This window comes from Muntiacus reevesi, chromosome 12 (genome assembly GCF_963930625.1).
Source record: "Muntiacus reevesi chromosome 12, mMunRee1.1, whole genome shotgun sequence".
Classification (NCBI taxonomy): Eukaryota; Metazoa; Chordata; class Mammalia; order Artiodactyla; family Cervidae; genus Muntiacus; species Muntiacus reevesi.
This window is the reverse complement of record NC_089260.1, coordinates 45,438,938-45,456,498: the sequence shown is the minus strand read 5'-3', so window position 1 is coordinate 45,456,498 and position 17,561 is coordinate 45,438,938. Positions and strand designations below refer to the sequence as shown.

Genomic DNA, 17,561 nt, shown 5'->3' with positions numbered 1-17,561 from the left:
TAACATCAGATATGCAGATGACACCACCCTTATGGCAGAAAGTGAAGAAGGCCCAAAGAGCCTCTTGATGAATGTGAAAGAGGAGAGTGAAAAAGCTGGCTTAAAGCTCAACATTCAGAAAACAAAGATCATGGCATCCGGTCCCAACACTTCATGGCAGAGAGATGGGCAAACAGTGGAAACAGTGTCAGATTTTATTTTTCTGGGCTCCAAAATCACTGCAGATGATGATTGCAGACATGAAATTAAAAGACGCTTACTCCTTGAAAGGAAAGTTATGACCAACCTAGATAGCTTTTTAAAAAGCAGAGACATTACTTTGCCAACAAAGGTCCCTCTAGTCAAGGCTATGGTTTTTCCAATAGTCATGTATGGATGTGAGAGTTGGACTATAAAGAAAGGTGAGCGCTGAAGAATTGATGCTTTTGAACTGTGGTGTTGGAGAAGACTCTTGAGAGTCCCTTGGACTGCAAGGAGATCCATCCAGTCCATCCTAAAGGAGATCAGTCCTGGGTGTTCATTGGAAGGACTGATGTTGAAGCTGAAACTCCAATACTTTGGCCACCTCATGCAAAGAGCTGACTCATTAGAAAAGACCCTGATGCTGGGAAAGATTGAAGGTAGGAGGAGAAGGGGACAACAGAGGATGAGATGGTTGGATGGCGTCACTGATTCGATGGACATGGGTTTGGTTGGACTCCGGGAGTTGGTAATGGATAGGGAGGCCTGGCATGCTGCGGTTCATGGGGTCACAAAGAGTCAGACATAAATGAGCGACTGAACTGAACTGATAGATACTTTTTTTAACAAAAAAAAAAAACAAATACCTGGTGTGAAATGTTTTTCAAATGCTGATGGCATTCAAATATTTTTCCGCAAGCACTTAAGAATGTATTAACCCTTCTTAGCCGGGCTTCCCAAAACTTAACCAAGAATGAGTAGGGATAAAGGCATTTACACCTGGGGCCTTCCCCGGAGGTCCAGTGGTTAAGACTGTGCGCTCCCAGTTCAATCCCTGCTCAGTGATAAGATCCCACATGGCACTTGACTCATCATGTGGCCAGAAAATAAAAAAGAGAGAGAGAGATACACTCTATCTTCACATTTAAGAACTTACAACTTATTTGTAAAGAGCTAAAGATATGAGAAACAATTCCTAACAACCCTTCACAATGCAAGAATGTACACAATTGTTAGATCATGTGGTATAATGATCCCCGGCGACTCAGACAGTGAAGAATTCGCCTGCAATGCAGGAGACCCAGATTCGATCCCTGTGCTGGGAAGATCTTGAATGCTATAAAAATTCTGAAGGGAAATCAATGTGTCAGAAAGCTTCCTAGGAGAAGTGGAACTTGAGCTTCCATAGAATCGAGATTCTGTCTTTAAACTCATCTGAAGTTGCCATGCTGCCGAGACGAGGAAGCAAACACAGAGGAGACCTCAAATTCTAGCCCTGTTTAGAGCATGTGTAAAGGCCTGGGGCTTCTTGCCTGCATAATTCCCCCAAGGGCAATTTTTCAGTCTCCTTTCAATCTTTTCTTAACAAAGAGAGGTCCCTGGTCTTGCCTAACAGGGTCACAAATTGTCCAACTAGGATTCCTCAACTTCAAAGTCTGTCCTCAAAACTTCCAAGTTCATAAACACTCATATTCTGCCCTCTGTATCAACATGTTCCATCAGTTGTCATCAGAATGCAAATAGCATTTTAAGCCCTCATGTGGAATACAACCCAGTCAGCATATAGATCACTGCAAAGCAAAAATTCATCTGTAAAAAGTAAATGTTTCAGGACTTCTCTGGTGGTGCAGTGGTTAAGACTCTGCACTTCGACTACAGGGGTCACGAGTTCCATCCCCGGTCAGGGAACTAAGATGCCGCATGCTACTAGGTACAGCCAAAAAAAATTAATTAAAATTTTTTCTAATTACTTAGAAAAGCAAGTGTTTCTATTAAAATGCTGTTATCAGCTACTAAAGGTCATAGCTTAGCTGAGAGAACCATTCTTAGAACCAGTCATTAAAAATCTAGTGTGCTATTTTCAAAGATACTTAACATTGTATCCAATTAAGATATTAAAACAATCAGAAAAGGATTTCATTTTGAGAAGCCGTCTCAAAGCAGGCTTCCAGCAATCTCAATGAGTCAGAATATAATCATGAACCCAGGGCCTAACACAGGTTAGGTACTCAAAACATTTCCTAAATAAATAACCTAAATAAATAAACAGACTGAATGAGGGTCGGTTTTTTAAAAAAGAGAGTCATCTATCTTCAGCTAACATAGCTATGAAAATACCTGGCCCTTTTGTACCTAGCTGCATACAAGGTCTATCCTAACGCAGCCCTGCCTTTAACTTTCTTGAATTTCTTTCTGCAAACTCTGCATTCAAGTTCCCTGAACTCCTTAGCTCCCTGGACCTCCCACACTCTATCCAGAGGCCAGGCAGCGGAGTGTAAGGGGCCGTTCTTGAGCTATAGCTTCAGGAAGACCCAGGTTTTTATCCAGTCTTCACAACTTATTAGCCGTAAGATTCTGGAGAAATTAGTTTGCTTCTCTGAACAGGCTTTCTCATCTGAAAGGAAGGAAATAATAACTTTGGAGGGAATCATCAAAAATAAGAAGACAAAGTATGCTGCTGCTCAGTCATGTCCTACTTTCTGCAACCCCACGGACTGTAACCTGCCAGGCTCCTCTGACCATGGGATTGTGCAGGCAAGAATACTGGAGTGGATAGCCATTTCCTTCTCCAGGGGATCTTCCCAACCCAGGGATCAAATCTGCGTCTCTTGCCTCTCCTACATTGGTACGCGGATTCTTGACCACTGAGCCCCACAGCCTGCCCCACCCAAACAACAATAATTTCATGGTAGCTAGTAGTGTTTTTTTATTTACATCTGTACTTAGGGCCCCACCTCCAGCCAAAGCCACTGACTTAAAATTATATGCAAACATTAAAGATACTCAAAGGACTCCGAAGGGAGAGTAAATAACAGAAGAAGGGGAAGAATTGCAGTAAATGAACAATAATAAAAAAGGTTTAGGGACATTTCTAAGCAGAGCAAACTGGTCTCCAGTAACATCGAAATGAACATATGATAGTTGGTGCCAAAGAGGACTTTGAGAAAAGCTGGGTAAGGTAAGGAAGTGTGCATTATATGATAGAAAAAGATGCATCAGTAAGCTAAAATTGAAAAGCCAGAACCCTTTTCATGAGCCAATACCCAGAGACTCTTCATGAAGGGAGGACACTTAAGTACATTGACTAAAATCTCCACTCTGGACTCAGTTTCTTATCCAGCTCTCACTGACTCTCAGACTTTAGGCAAGATGTTCCAATTGCCAACCATCAATTTCCTCATCTGCAAAATGGGCATACACTTAGTGATGACACGTGGTTAATATAATGCTTCAGTGAAAATGTCAGTAAAGGTTTTAATGTAATGTTTGACACATAGTGAGCACCCAATTAATATTAGCATTATTCACGTATTCCTTCCTTCTCTCTTCCAGCATATGTTTACCGAAAAACCTATCATTATTATTGCACTGTTGTTTAGCTGCTAAGTCGCGTCCGACTCTTTCACCACCCCATGAACTGTAGCCCTCCAGGCTCGTCTGTCCATGGGATTTCCTGGGCAAGAATACTGGAGTGGGTTGCCATTTCCTTCTTCAGGGGATCTTCCCAACCCAGGGATCGAATCTGTGTCTCTTGTGTCTCCTGCATTGGCAGACAGGTACTTTACCAGAGTCACCTGGGAAGCCATCATCATCGGGCATCATAAAAGCTAATGTTGTATCAAATAACTCTGTCTCTGTTCAAGGTTAGAAGTCTGTTAAAAACGGGGCTACTCAACAGACAAAATTCATTTTTAAAGAAAACCCTGGTATACATTTCTGTATGGACAACTTTTAACATTTGTAGAACTAATATTGAGCCATTAAAATGAAAAAACCTACTTGAGCACAGATTAAAGTCAGAAGACTGAATAACAGCTAGCACACAGGGAGAACTACTCAGAGCTCCACATACACAGACTCATTTATTCCTCACAACAACTGCATGAAGTAGGTACTGCAACTATTTCCATTTTGAGGATTAAAAAAAAAAAAAAAGTTGGGGCTCAGAGGAGTTAGGTAACTTCCCTAAGGTCACACAGTTATTAGGTGGCAGACCGGGAGTTAAATCCAAGAGTCTACACTTAGTTGCTTCACTTTGCTACCAACTGGGTTGATACATATTGGAAAACTTAGCAAAAACAGCATAAAGCACTTATAATCCTCAAGCACCTGCTTCCTTGCCTTCTCTCTGCCCCTGATCTGGCCCTCCTTGTCTTTCTCTCTCCCTCCAGCTATTCCCTTTTGCCATGCTCTTCTCATGACATCTATACAGAACACAGATTATACATGGGATGGTCGCAGATATATTTTAATAACCTAATTTTCTGAGAATTTTTTTTAAAATTTCTTCTTCTGAAAAAAAAAAAAAATTCTTCCTCTGAATTATTTCAGAACTACAAAGAAAATAGTAATTGAGATAAAAAATTTTACTGTTGACCAAGAACATAAAATTCCTGTGTTATTCCCCTCCTGCTGACAAGGAAACTCCCTTTCGTATGATTTGAAAATTCTACCAGGACAGACTCATCTATTATAGATCTTAACACTTCCACCTTCAAAGACTATTTACTTATGAAAATAACAAGTGTTCTATAATTTAATTAATATTTATTAACTGTTTAGAAAATAGTGTTAAACATTATTCCCACATAGCTCAAGTTATGAAGTTATTATCGTAAGGATTTCATTATAAAATGAAACACAGAGAGAACACAAGTAGTCTAAGAAACTCTTTAGGAAGTAATTACTCAACACTAGTGTCTAATAATGAAATTCTCTATTCTAAAATGAAAATATCTTATCAATGTATACCCAGTACCAAGGCATGTTAAATAAATCTGGGATGCCAATACTTTGAGTGCTTGCAATTGTGAAGAAATACCATGTTCACATTCAGAACTGGGAAGAATTCAAATGCAGCCCTTGGATATATATGAATAAGTAGCCTATCATCCAAAGTTGGGGTTCTCTTTCTAAACTCTAAACTTAGGGACTTCTCTGGTGGTCCAGTGGTTAAGACTCCCTGTGTCCACTACAGGAGGCAGGAGTTCAATCTCTACTTGTCGAGGGGCCAAAAAGAAAGAAGAAAAAAATATATTCTTGAACTGGATAAAAATGAAAACACAGCATACCAACTTTAAAAAATATATATAAAAATAAAATACAAAGCTTAAGTATTTAGCAAGACAATTAATGACTATCAAGTGACCAAAAGGGAGGGGGGATGTATATGTACAGCTGATTCACTGTGCTATACGGTAGAGATTAACTCAACACTGCAAAGCAACTCTATGCCAATAAAATTAATTTAAACAAAAAAGGCGTGCAAGTGAGAGAGTAATTAATCTTCAGCACATCCAGGGAAATGAACTATTCCTTAGGGAAAAGACTCACTAAGAGTGGAACAATGGAATCAGAGTTAGAGTTCAGGGCAGTGGATGAGGACAAAGCAAAACACAAATACAATAAGTGGGGAGAAAATATTTTTTAAAAGGCCCAGAAAAGACAATGCAAGTTCTAATTCAAGTACACAGGGAAGTCCCAACACAGCCACATTCCCCTTTTCCTTCCCTCTGCTAGGAAGAAAACAGCCATCTTCATCCTAAAGAATGTGGATTAAGCTGTTGATCCCAACTCCTCTGTGTTGGTTTCCTATTGCTGTGATAACAAATCCCCACACACTGTGTGGTTTAAGACAACACAAATGAATCATCTGAGAGCTCTCCGTCAGGATCGAACCACGTCTCTTATGTCTCCTGCATTGGCAGGTGGGTTCTTCACCACTAGTACCACCTGGGAAGCTGTAACCCCTGGAGGGCAGAAGTGTCAATAAAAGATGGGCATGGCTGCATTCCTTCTGGAGGTTCTACTGAGGAACCTACTTCCTTGATCTTCCGAACTTCTGCAATCGACCTGCATTCCTTGGCTTGTGGTCCCCTGCTTACTGTCAAAGCATATCACTCCAACCTCTGCTTCAATCATCACAATTCCTTCTCTCACTCTGACCCTCCTGCCTCTCTCCTTCCCTTATAAAGACCCTTGTGATTATACTGGGCTCACTTGGATCATCCCAGATAATCTCCCCATCTGAAGTTCCTAAACTTTCATCAGCAAAAGTTCCCTTTGCCATGTAAAGGAAAATTCATAAATCTGAGAATTAGGACAAAGATATCTTTGGAGATTATTATCCTGCTTACCACCACCTTCTAGGTGACACTGAGCTATTTTTCATCTTCTCATTGGGGAAATTCTTATTTTAACTACAAGGAGACTATGACTCTATCATAATACCAAGTGAAATGAAAGATGCAGTAAACAATTCTTACCAGTTCCCAATGAAACGAGGATCATCCTGGTTAAGGTGAACAGGATTTCTGGGATCAACATAAAAACCAATAAGAAGTCCACCTAGTAAATATCCCACTGCAGGACCGAGTGCTCCCATGACATACATGATGGCTGGGAAGACAGAAAGGGAAATGTGAAATATAAACTTGTGCTATTTCTTTCAGTAGTTGTCCAATTTCAGTCATACCATGTTTATGTCACAGTTAAATCCAGTTAACAATTTCCCAAAACAGAGAACTTTAGAGCATCTATGTTGACATTTGGGTTTTAAACTATGTCCTTTATTTAACTGCTGCCTGTCGTCCTCTTAGTACATCAGAATCTCTTTAGTTGCTTCTGAAAGTACAGACCTGGGCTACTTATTGAGGTAGTTTACTGGATAACCAAGACAGGCTATCAAAGTAGTCTCAAGAAAAGAGGGAAAAAAGGAATGTCACTCATCCCGGCTAGAATATTCTAACGGGCTGAGGGAACTGAAAACCAATTTTGCCATGAAGTTGGATTCAGTTGAACTGGTAAAGCTGCTTAATCAAGCACCCTCAAACCACTAATGTTTTCAAGTCACCACTTTAGAATCAAAGAATGCCTCACAATGCATTTGGTATATTGTTAATTGAGGAATCTCACCTAAAGGTTAATAAATCTCCTTAAATGGCATGAGTGAGAAGGTCAAAAAGCACTAACCTACAGTTGAATTAGAAAAAATTTTAAAGCACATCTAAAGGGGGAGAGGAGATTACTGTCAGTAGATCAGAAATGTCATTCTGTCCAAAAACATGTGGTCACCAAAATGGGCTAATAGCAAAATAATAATAACAAAAACAAATACATTGTCAAGTCTTTATATTGTTTCCACTGCTGTTACTGAAATTTCTAAAAAATAATATATTGCTGCAGACTTTCCTGACAGTCCAGTGGTTAAGACTCCCAATGCAGGTGGTATGAGTTTGATCCCTGGTTGGAGAACTAAGATTTCACATGCCTCTCCCTGCAGCCAATACAGCAATACATAAATGTTCAAAAATAAATAAATAATATGTTGCCAGTTTAAAAATTTTGAGATAGAATATGAAATTCCTTGAAAGTCACAGAAGAATCTAGCCACACTCCAAACATGTGTTTACCCTGTTGAAATCAGTTATTTGGGGACAAATCAATAAACACCTTTAAGATACTCCTGTGCACAAGGCATGATCACAAACTCAGGTGACAAATGCTTCTCCTTTCTGTTGCTATCATGCATTTTCACCAAAGAATAAATAAGTGATTTGTCATAGCCTTTAAATAGTCCCTATTTACCAGAAAGCAAATTAGAACTAATCAAAATCCTGACTTTATCAGCTGCACCTAAATAAGCATTGAATAATCTTATACTTCCTGTCACTCACAACTACAGGTGGTAATTTAACACCTGCTCACACTTTTCTCACCATTTCAAAAGAGAAAAGCACAGTGTTTATGTATCTTACGGCATCATCTGCTTGTAACAATAAGACATTAGGCTCTTAGACTTCTCCATCTGTGTTTGGAAATGGAGAATGGAGGCACAGAGGAAAGTAATTGGCATTCTTTTGGAAGTATGCTTTTCATAAAATAAAATTAGAATTTTGATAAATATCTTGTTAACCTCTCTGTTTATAGCCTAAAACAGAACTCAAGAATAGCAAGTACTTTTTCTGATTCAGGTATTCCCATAAGCATATGAAGATAAAATTTATGTTTACACCTCCAGGCAAATCAGCGCCATTTACAACTCAAAACTATAATGAGGACAAAATACGACATGAATCATCTCCCCGAAATAGTTCTTCTGCCATGAAAGAGACTGTCTTACAAACACAGACGAGGGAAAAGGGTATTTCCGCCACACTGTTGATGCCTGGGGCACTTGCGTGCAGCATCTTGAAGTGCCAAGAAGCCATGTGCAGACTCTATGCTGGCAGGACCATTCGATCAGCAGTGAATGGAAAATCAATCAAATAATGTTCACCAAGAAACCCTAATTCTTTATGAAACATAGATCAAGACTTTTTAAATTCACCTGTAGAATCAGAAAAATCCACTTTTATTATATAGCCAACAATGTTAAATCCAATGGAATCACTCTCATTAACAGAAATACACATCAATACTAAGTGTAAATAGATAACTAATGAGAATCTACTGTATAGCACAGGGAATTCTACTCAGTGCTCTGTGGTGACCCAGATGGGAAGGAAATCCAAAAATGAGGGGATGTATATACCGTATAACTGATTCACTTTGTGTATAGTAGAAACTAACAACACTGTAAAGCAACTGTATTCCAATCAAAATTTTTAAAGAAAATAAAGCACTATTTAATTAAAAAAAGTAAATATGGAGATCCTTCAAAGAACTCTTATAATGTATTCAAATTATGATCTATTTCATTAAATTGCAATGTGCATATACTTTATATAAAAATTTGTATATGATGAAACATGTCATTATTTTATAAATTGAAAAAAGACTGAAAAAAAACTCAGAATTACATATATATACTCCACATAAAACTAAATGACTATATTCTGCTTTACTATTGATACATATCATGAAATAACTATATGGTATACATAGATGTATATTTTTATATATTTATAAATATATATCACTAAAAGTATACATGTACATATAACTTACTGACATGATCCCATTTAGTAAATAAATCACTCTAGCCATTTAGTATGAGGTATGAAGCACATAACTCCAGGATGCGCTCAGTCAGTCAGTTGTGTTCGACTCTCTACAGGCCCATGGACCATACCCCACCAGGCTCCTCTGTCCAGGTGGATTCTTTACCACTAGCACCACCTGGGAAGCCCCACCCCCAGTGTACTTTTCAGTAAAATACTGTGTACGTGGCCCATTAGTCTCTGTCTCACAGCTGGAATCTATATTAGTAAATCCTGCTAGTTCTACCATCAAATCAGTTCTAACATGCAGCTCCCTACCTCCACCCAAGCCGCCATCATCACTTACCTGGAAAATTGCTTCAGATACCAGACAACTAGGGACAGACCGCACCCACACCCCAGAGCCCTCTGAAATTATTCAGACTAGTCAATCCTACACCTGCTTACCTTGCCTAACTCATTCTTCTATGGGGAAACCAAAATCAAGGCTCTAGCTCACAGTCCCTCCCTCCCTGTACCTGTAACTGACCCTGGTGCTTCCTCATGCGGTTCCTATGGCATCGTGTGCACACCTTCTTTCTTTAAATGTTTATTTACTTGGCTGCGCTGCGTCTTAGCTGTGACATTCAGGATCTTTGATCTTCGTTGCAGCACAATGAATCTTTAGTTGAAGCATTCGAACTCTTTGTTCCAACGTGCAAAATCTAGTTCCCCAACTAGGGATGGAACTCGGGACCTCTGCCTTGGGAAAGCAGAGTCTTAGCCACTGGACCACTAGAGAAGTCCCATGTGCACCCCTTCTTGGTAACTGTGAGTAGAAAACTATCTTCTCAATGGTAATTGTCTCCTAATCTATTGGCCTCACTAAACCTCAAATTTTCCATTAAAACACTGTATTTTAGAACAATATGATGGCTAAAGAATGACTATGTCCCTTGCTCCCTATCCTATGCCTCTGGCTTCTCCTTGGTCTGGATCAACTTCCTCCCTTTCTTAGCAACACGGAGAGTTTCCCCATCAGTTGTTCACTGGTCACGGACTTAGATACTGAGCCACCTGAAGTCATGATACTGTTCCTCTCTTCTCTTACCATCTCTTCACTGCTCATCTACCAGTCCTGTCCTCACCTGACCCCTAACCTGTCTCCTAGTTTGGATATTATTTCTCTCCTGACTCCGTCTTCATCTCATATTGCCCAGTTGTGCATTGATGTCTTCCAGCAACGCCCCCTCAGACTTGATCTGTCCCCAGAATCTCTGCTCACCTGGTGCTGGCTGCATGGTCACTCCCTAGTCCTTTCTTCCAGAACATGATATTTATTGCTTGACTTCCCTGGTGGGTCAGACTGTAAAGAATCCACCTGCAATGCAGAAGACCCAGGTTTGATCCCTGGAGGAAGGAATGGCTACCCATTCCAGTATTCCTGCCTGGAGAATTCCATGAGCAGAGGAGCCTGGAGGGCTACGGTCCATGGGGTCACAGGGAATGGGGCATAACTGAGCGACTAACACTCAATTATAGCTCTCTGGCCCTCATGTGCTTACACTCCCCATCTATCAAAGCCCGGCTCCTTCCCTCTGACCTCTGGAAGCCCCAGAAATGTCTGTCCTTGGATGTCACATCAACGATTACCTAGTGCTGCCACTGGAACAGGTACGTATTACTGCTACGCCTCACTTCTTTATCTTTCCAACTAGGCTGGATGCTCCTCGAGGGAGTCAGCAAGAGCTATGCATTTCTAAAATTTCTCCGAGACCTAAAACACAAAATAATTCACACAGGAAGCACTGAAGTCGGTCCAGTGGTGGGAACATGATCCTGGAGTTAAACTGCCTCAGATTAGACCTCTACTTTCCCCCTGCTTCTGTGCAAGAGCAAAAGTTATTTATTTATCCTCCACTTTCCTCAGGGGGGGCAGAAAAAGATGTTAAATAAGATTATGCACATAAAGTGCACAGCATATAATGAAAGTGAAAGTGAAAGTCGTTCAGTCATGTATGACTCTTTGCAAGCCCATGGACTAGTTCATGGAATTACCTAGTCCAGAATTAACTAGTCCATTCTTTACCAGCTGAGCCACAAGGGAAGTCCAGGGCATATAATAAACACTGAAGAAATATTACATTGTATTTTTTGTGTGCTGAAAGGTGACCTATTCATTCTCTAGTAAATATTAATTTTGTATATATCAAACATACATTTTTTAACAGAAGGCATACTTAACAACCTTATAGTACCTTTAAAAAAAAAGGACCTTTTCTGGAATCACCATCCCTTGTTGGACAGATGGGAGTGGGGAGAGGGAATATCTAGACCTCTCTTTCCTCACAGAAGGGCAGCAAAGAACTTCTGAAGCTGAGCACACGTCTGTGCCGTGCTGTGCTTCGCTGCTCAGTCAGGTCCGGCTCTTTGCGACCCCATGGACTATAGCCCGCCAGGCTCCTCTGTCCAGGGGGATTCGCCAGGTAAGAATCCTTGAGTGGGTTGCCATCCTCTCCTCCAGGGGATCTTCCCAACCCAGGGATCGAACTCAGGTCTCCCGCATTGCAGGCGGATTCTTTACTATCTGAGCCACGAGGGAAGCCCAAGAATACTGGAGTGGGTGGCCTATCCCTTCTCCAGGGGAACTTCCCAACCCAGGAATCAAACCAGAGTCTTGCATTGCAGGATTCTTTACCAGCTGAGCTCCCAGGGAAGCACCAAGCACACCTGTTGTTCTTCAATAACTCTTAGGGTTTTTCTAATGATTCAGAATATAGCATGGATTCACTGCAGAGAAAGCCCTCAAGAGCACAAAAAATTATTGTTTTTTAAAATCTTCTACAATTGCTACCATCCACATAATGGTGTCAATTGTGTTGTATTATTCATAGCTGTATAAACTTTTTAAGTAGCTGAAGTTATACAGGACCTATTGTTCCATAATGTTTTTCACATAATACCTCAGATATTTCCTATGTCAATAAATATTTCTCAAGAATGTTTGTTACAGCTAAATGGTGTGTCACCACATGGCCATGACATACTTCACTTAATAATCCCTTCCCAGGACTTCTCTCTGGTGGTCCAGTGGCTAGGACTCCACACTCCAAACGCCCAGGTTCAATCCTGGGTCAGGGAACTAGACCCCTCAGGCCGCAACTAAGAGTTTGCATACTGCAAATAACAATTCTGCATTAAAATAAATGAAGATCCTACATGCCACAGAAAAATAAATACATGTCTTTTAATTCTAAAAACAACAATAACAACAACAAATAACCCCTTCCTGATGTCAGTGTTTCCCTATCACAAGAGTCTGACTGGGGTTATAACTCTAAGATCATAAGAACAATTTGGAACTTTGTTACTGCATATGTTGCACAAAACCAGACAGTCATAGCCTGAGGATTATAACCCCAACCCCAAACCAAACTGAGCCATGTACTTTTGGGGGCTTAAGAAGTCACACCTGATGAGAAAGAGCCACCCCCCTTCAGTGGAAGGAACTAGCTTTCACCTTGACCTTGGACATCACAGCACGTTTGGCCAGGACCACTCTTGGGGGATTCCATGGACAGAGGAGCACAGCAGGCTACAGTCCCTGGGGTTGCAAGAGTTTGACATGACTTAGTGGCTAAACCACCACCACCACCACCACTCTTGGGGAAGGCTGATCAGCAATAACTGAAGGACTGTCACCTCACCTGCTTTTGGCCATCTTTCCTTCACTTATCTGTTCACCAGTTTTGTTATCTTCAGATCCTCCATTTTGATCTCCTTAAATTACTTTTTACCCTATTCTGTAATCGCTTATGCTTTTTATGTAAAAGTCCATTAACTTCTATTTTTAATCCCATTTATCTTCACATTTTTAATGCTTCTCCTGTAGACTTAACCTTTATTATAATTTAGTATCTCTTTCACATCATTAACTCTTTTACTTTTTGATCTTTATTTTTTCATGCATTTTATCTTTAAAATATTTTTCATCAGGGTTTTAATTTTTAATTAACTTTAAAGTTTTAAAAAAAATTATTTATTACTTTTTATTTCTCACATCTTAAGAAAGTTTTCTTACTATTGTAGTTTATTTATAGGAGGCAATGGCTCCCCTCCTAGAACAGGTCCTATATCCACATTCTTTAGGCAGTTAGGGGAAGGTCAAATGTTCTTCCTGAGTCTTTTGGGCCTTGATTATTTTCAGCTCAAAACAATCGACAGGCCAAAGAGATGTTTGAAGTGGTAAGTTTTGCTCCGCTACACACTAAATCCCAAGAAAATACTCTAGAACTCCTCACCATGAGCCTCACTGGACATGGAAAACCAAGAGGCCCAGTCAAAACCCTACAAGCTGCTGGAAACCGATGCTGATAAGGGTTTAAGTTACATGTAAAATTTAGGCTCAGTCTCAGGACCTGGGATTGCACCCAGAATGCTCCCCATATAGAGCATTTTGCACACCTGCCTAAGGTCCTCCAATGACCACAAAACTCATTTGGGACATAATGACAGGAGATTGCCCTCTTGAATATGTTTGGAGGCACAGTTACTACTAAAAAATGAAATATTTCCTGCCATAACAATATAAACAAGGATGTCACAGTCATCAGCGATTCCAGCCCTCCAATGTGAGCTGGAACACCTGATGATAAGAGCCAACTCACTGGAAAAGACTCTGATGCTGGGAAATATTGAGGGCAGGAGAAGAGGGTGACAGAGGATGAGGTGGAAGATTGCATCATCGACTCAAAGAACATGGGTTTGAATAAACTGAGAGATAGTGAAGGATAAGGAAGCCTGGCATGCCACAGTTCATGGGGTCACAAAGAGTAGGACGTGACTTAGCAACTGAACAACACAGGGCACTTGGGGAAGGAGAATACCTGTGACCCTAATAGCCATCAGGTGCAGTCATTCCCAACGGTGAGCCCCAAGAGAGCTCAGAACGTGAGAAACAAAGGATACCAACCTTGTAGCTGAGATGCATATGAAAGGAATGATTTCAGTGAGTCCAGACTCTTGCATCTTCCCATACACAGAAAAGCGCTAAATTCCTTAACTTGGGATGTCTGGTTTTCTTTAATTCACAAAGATACTTGTGACATTCAGACTACCTGCCCTTTGTTGCAAATTTCTATATAACCTGTTTCCTTCCCCTCTGACCCCTGTCCCCCAGCCTCCCTGAGGCAGTTATCTCAGGGTCTCTTGAGATACTATCTCCCAGGCTTGGAGTCCTAAAAATTTCCACAGAATAAAATATAACTCTCAACTTCTAGGTTTGGAATATTTTTTAAAGTCAACACTTACTTCATACAACAAGAGGACATGAAAATCAAGCCACACTAGACTGCCACACGGCAGCAGTGACACCAACTGAAATTCAACTTGCAGTTGCTTGAAAATTAGCCAAGGTACTTTGCAGCACCAGAGCATCAGGTCAAAGGAAAATATCCCCTCACTCATGCTTCCACTCACAAGCACAGACAGATAAGAAACTTTTGATCTCGGTTATTTTGAGCAGTGATTTTTTTTTTTCTTTTAAGTGATTCAGTTATTTTGACACAGGCCTGAGAGCAAAAGAACAGCTGCCACAGCCGTCAAGGGAGAGTCTATCACTTTGCTAAGACATCCAGAGAACATCTTAGGTCACAGATGAGAAGATGAGGGAAAGGGCTTTAAGTAGATCCCGAGTATTTTTCCCTCACGATCATAGTGAGCTGTAGCTAGTTGAAATTCATTATCTTCTTTTAGAAATATTTTTGAAAGTACTGGGTTGGCCAAAAGGTTCATTTGGGTTTTTCCATACCATCAGAAAGTAACCATTTACGGCAGAATCAAAAAATACTTAGAAATAAATTCAATAAAATATGTGCAACACCTGTATGTTGAAAATTTAAAAACATTGCTAAAATTAAAGAAGACCTAAATGGAACTGATAAGTAACCTTTAAGGCATTCCCAGGACAGACAGCCCTCCCCACCACCACCATGCCCTCTGATGACCTCTCTTTGTTTTTTTGTTTTTTTAAAGCTATAGTCTCCCAGGCCTCCAAAGTCTGGCTCAAGAATTAAATGGATGTGAACTTGTAATGACAAAAATAGCAGTTGGGCCAGGAAAACTGTTGTTTTACAGATGCTAATACTCCCACCAAATGGAAGAAGTTAACTACTTGATGACTGTGAGCACTCAGCCCCCAGACCTACTGGGGGCTACCATCAACTACAGAATTGTGCTCAAGTCGATCACATATCCTGCCATATCCCTCCCTCACCTTTCCTTTAAAAATGCTTCTCTAGGGCTTTCCTGGTGGTCCAGTGGCTAAGAATCCACCCCGCAACGCAAGGGGCGCCAGCTCAATCCCTGGTCTGGGACGATCCCACATGCCACGGAGCAACGGAGCCCAGGCATCACAACTACCGAGCACCTGTGCTACAACTACCGCAGCCCAAGCACACGAGAGCCTGCGCTCCGCAACAGGAGCAGCCGCCACAGTGAGAGGCCCGCACGCCACGAGAGAGCAGCCGCAGCTTGCCGCAACTAGAGAAAGCCCGTGCGCAGCAACAGAGGCCCATTTCATTTGTAAAGTCCATCTTTCCAGAATTGGCAATTTCTCAAAGATTCAATTTCTAAGAGCCCAAACCCCAAGGAATATTTCAGTTGAACTGCAGAATACCTATCTTCCAGAAACTACACTAGGCACTTTCCATCTTCCATTCACTCAACACTACCAACTTTGTGCAGTGGTGGGGGGGATGATTTTCATTCCCAATTCACAGATGAGGCAGCTGAGCCCTCAAGCAGTTAAGATCAGCAATTAATAACTGCTAGAGTCAAAATGAGAACTTGGCTCCATCTGAAACTAAAGCCTATCTTCTCTCCGTTTATGGACACATCTCCAAAATATAAAAAAAAGGAACAAGAGTTTAATTATAAGAAGTATATAGGAGAATTCCCTGGTGGCCCACTGGTTAGGACTCTGTGCTTTCACTACCAAGGGTGTGGGTTCAATCCCTGGTCGGGGAACTAATATCCTACAAGCTGCACTGTGCAGCCAAAAAAAAAAAAGGAGAATATAATTTCCTACTATTGAACAAATTAATCCCACTAGAGATGAAAATCTCAAAATATTTTTGGAACTGTTAGTAGCAGGAGTTTTAGAAGCCATCTAAAGGAAAAAGACACTCACTATTTAGATTTCCATCTCCAGTTTCACTCCTAATTGGCTGCCATAAGGATGACAGAGAAACATACATTATCTGAAAAATACCTTCCAAATATGTGGTATGACATTTACTTGAGTAATTACAGTAAAGACTCAGAAGAGCATACCAGCTGTTAAGAGCAGATTAAATTTACCTCCCAGGGATGGGTAGGTCAGTGCCAAAAAACACCTTCCAGGTAAACAGCCATAGGTATGACACAACTCCTGTTTGCCGTCCAGGCACTTGAAGAAACACGATTCTCCCAGGAAGGATCCAAGTCTAGAGAAACGCTAAGACGTAAGTGAAATCATCTCATGTACAAAGGTCCCTACCCTCATAGGCATCATCAGGGCCATCCATTGAATTTTTTAGACATTTGTCTGAAATAAACTTTTTATGACACCTTTAATGTTACCACCCACCCACATCAATCCACAAGAATTGGTTCTATCACAATAAGACTGCTTACACTAGGGCTCACTATAAAGCTTATTCTTATATTTAGAGAAAGGTTTATAGTCAAAGTCTACAGTCACTGACAAGAGAACTATTACCAAAAGATAACACTGGGCATTTATTATATGTAAGATAGTGTGCGAAACCCTTTGTAGGTATCTTCTCACTTCATCTTCACAGCAACCTTATAAATTAAATGCTATTCTTGTCCTAACTTTATGTATTTTACTTTGTAACCACCTCATTAATGAAGGAATAGAATAAATTCATCTCAATTAAAAGACAATAATCCCTGACTCTTTGTTATCTAACAATAAAGAAGATAATTTATCAATAAACACTTTTACTAAGTTACTATGCCTAAGCTTTTTGTGTTTCTTCCTCATACAACACTATATAACTTACAGTAATAAATTTTCATTGGGATGTTGGTTTACAGGCTACTTTTATGAGAAAGAAATATGGAAAATGACCAATCTAACATCAGGCATTTTGTGTTAAAATAAGAAGCAATGTTCAGTGCTGTTATAAGAAGACAATTATGATTCAATATTCAAGTGGTTGGTAAGACCATCAGTTTCAGCATCAGTTGTCTGTGTAGGTCTCTGTCACAGGCTGACTGTGATCTTAGAAAAGATACTTAATCTTTAGACAAGTTTCCTCATCTATAAATAGGAGATCATAACTTATCTACTTCCAAGAGTTCGTGAGGGGATAAATGAGACAATGACACAAAACTCTAAACACTTACTAAGTGTTCAGTCAATGTCAGCTGTAAAATTATCATTATTAGTACTTC

General features: G+C 40.3%; 1 protein-coding gene across 3 annotated transcripts in view; it reads right to left on the bottom strand.

The window, feature by feature from the left end:
• The window catches only part of SLCO5A1 (solute carrier organic anion transporter family member 5A1), a 144,893-nt gene that overhangs the window by 74,688 nt on the left and 52,644 nt on the right, over positions 1 to 17,561 (bottom strand). For all 3 annotated transcript variants that reach the window (XM_065903122.1, XM_065903123.1, XM_065903124.1), the window contains exon 2: positions 6,447 to 6,579. In XM_065903122.1, coding sequence (XP_065759194.1) covers positions 6,447 to 6,579 — 133 coding nt within the window. The remainder of the gene's footprint in view (positions 1 to 6,446; positions 6,580 to 17,561) is intronic.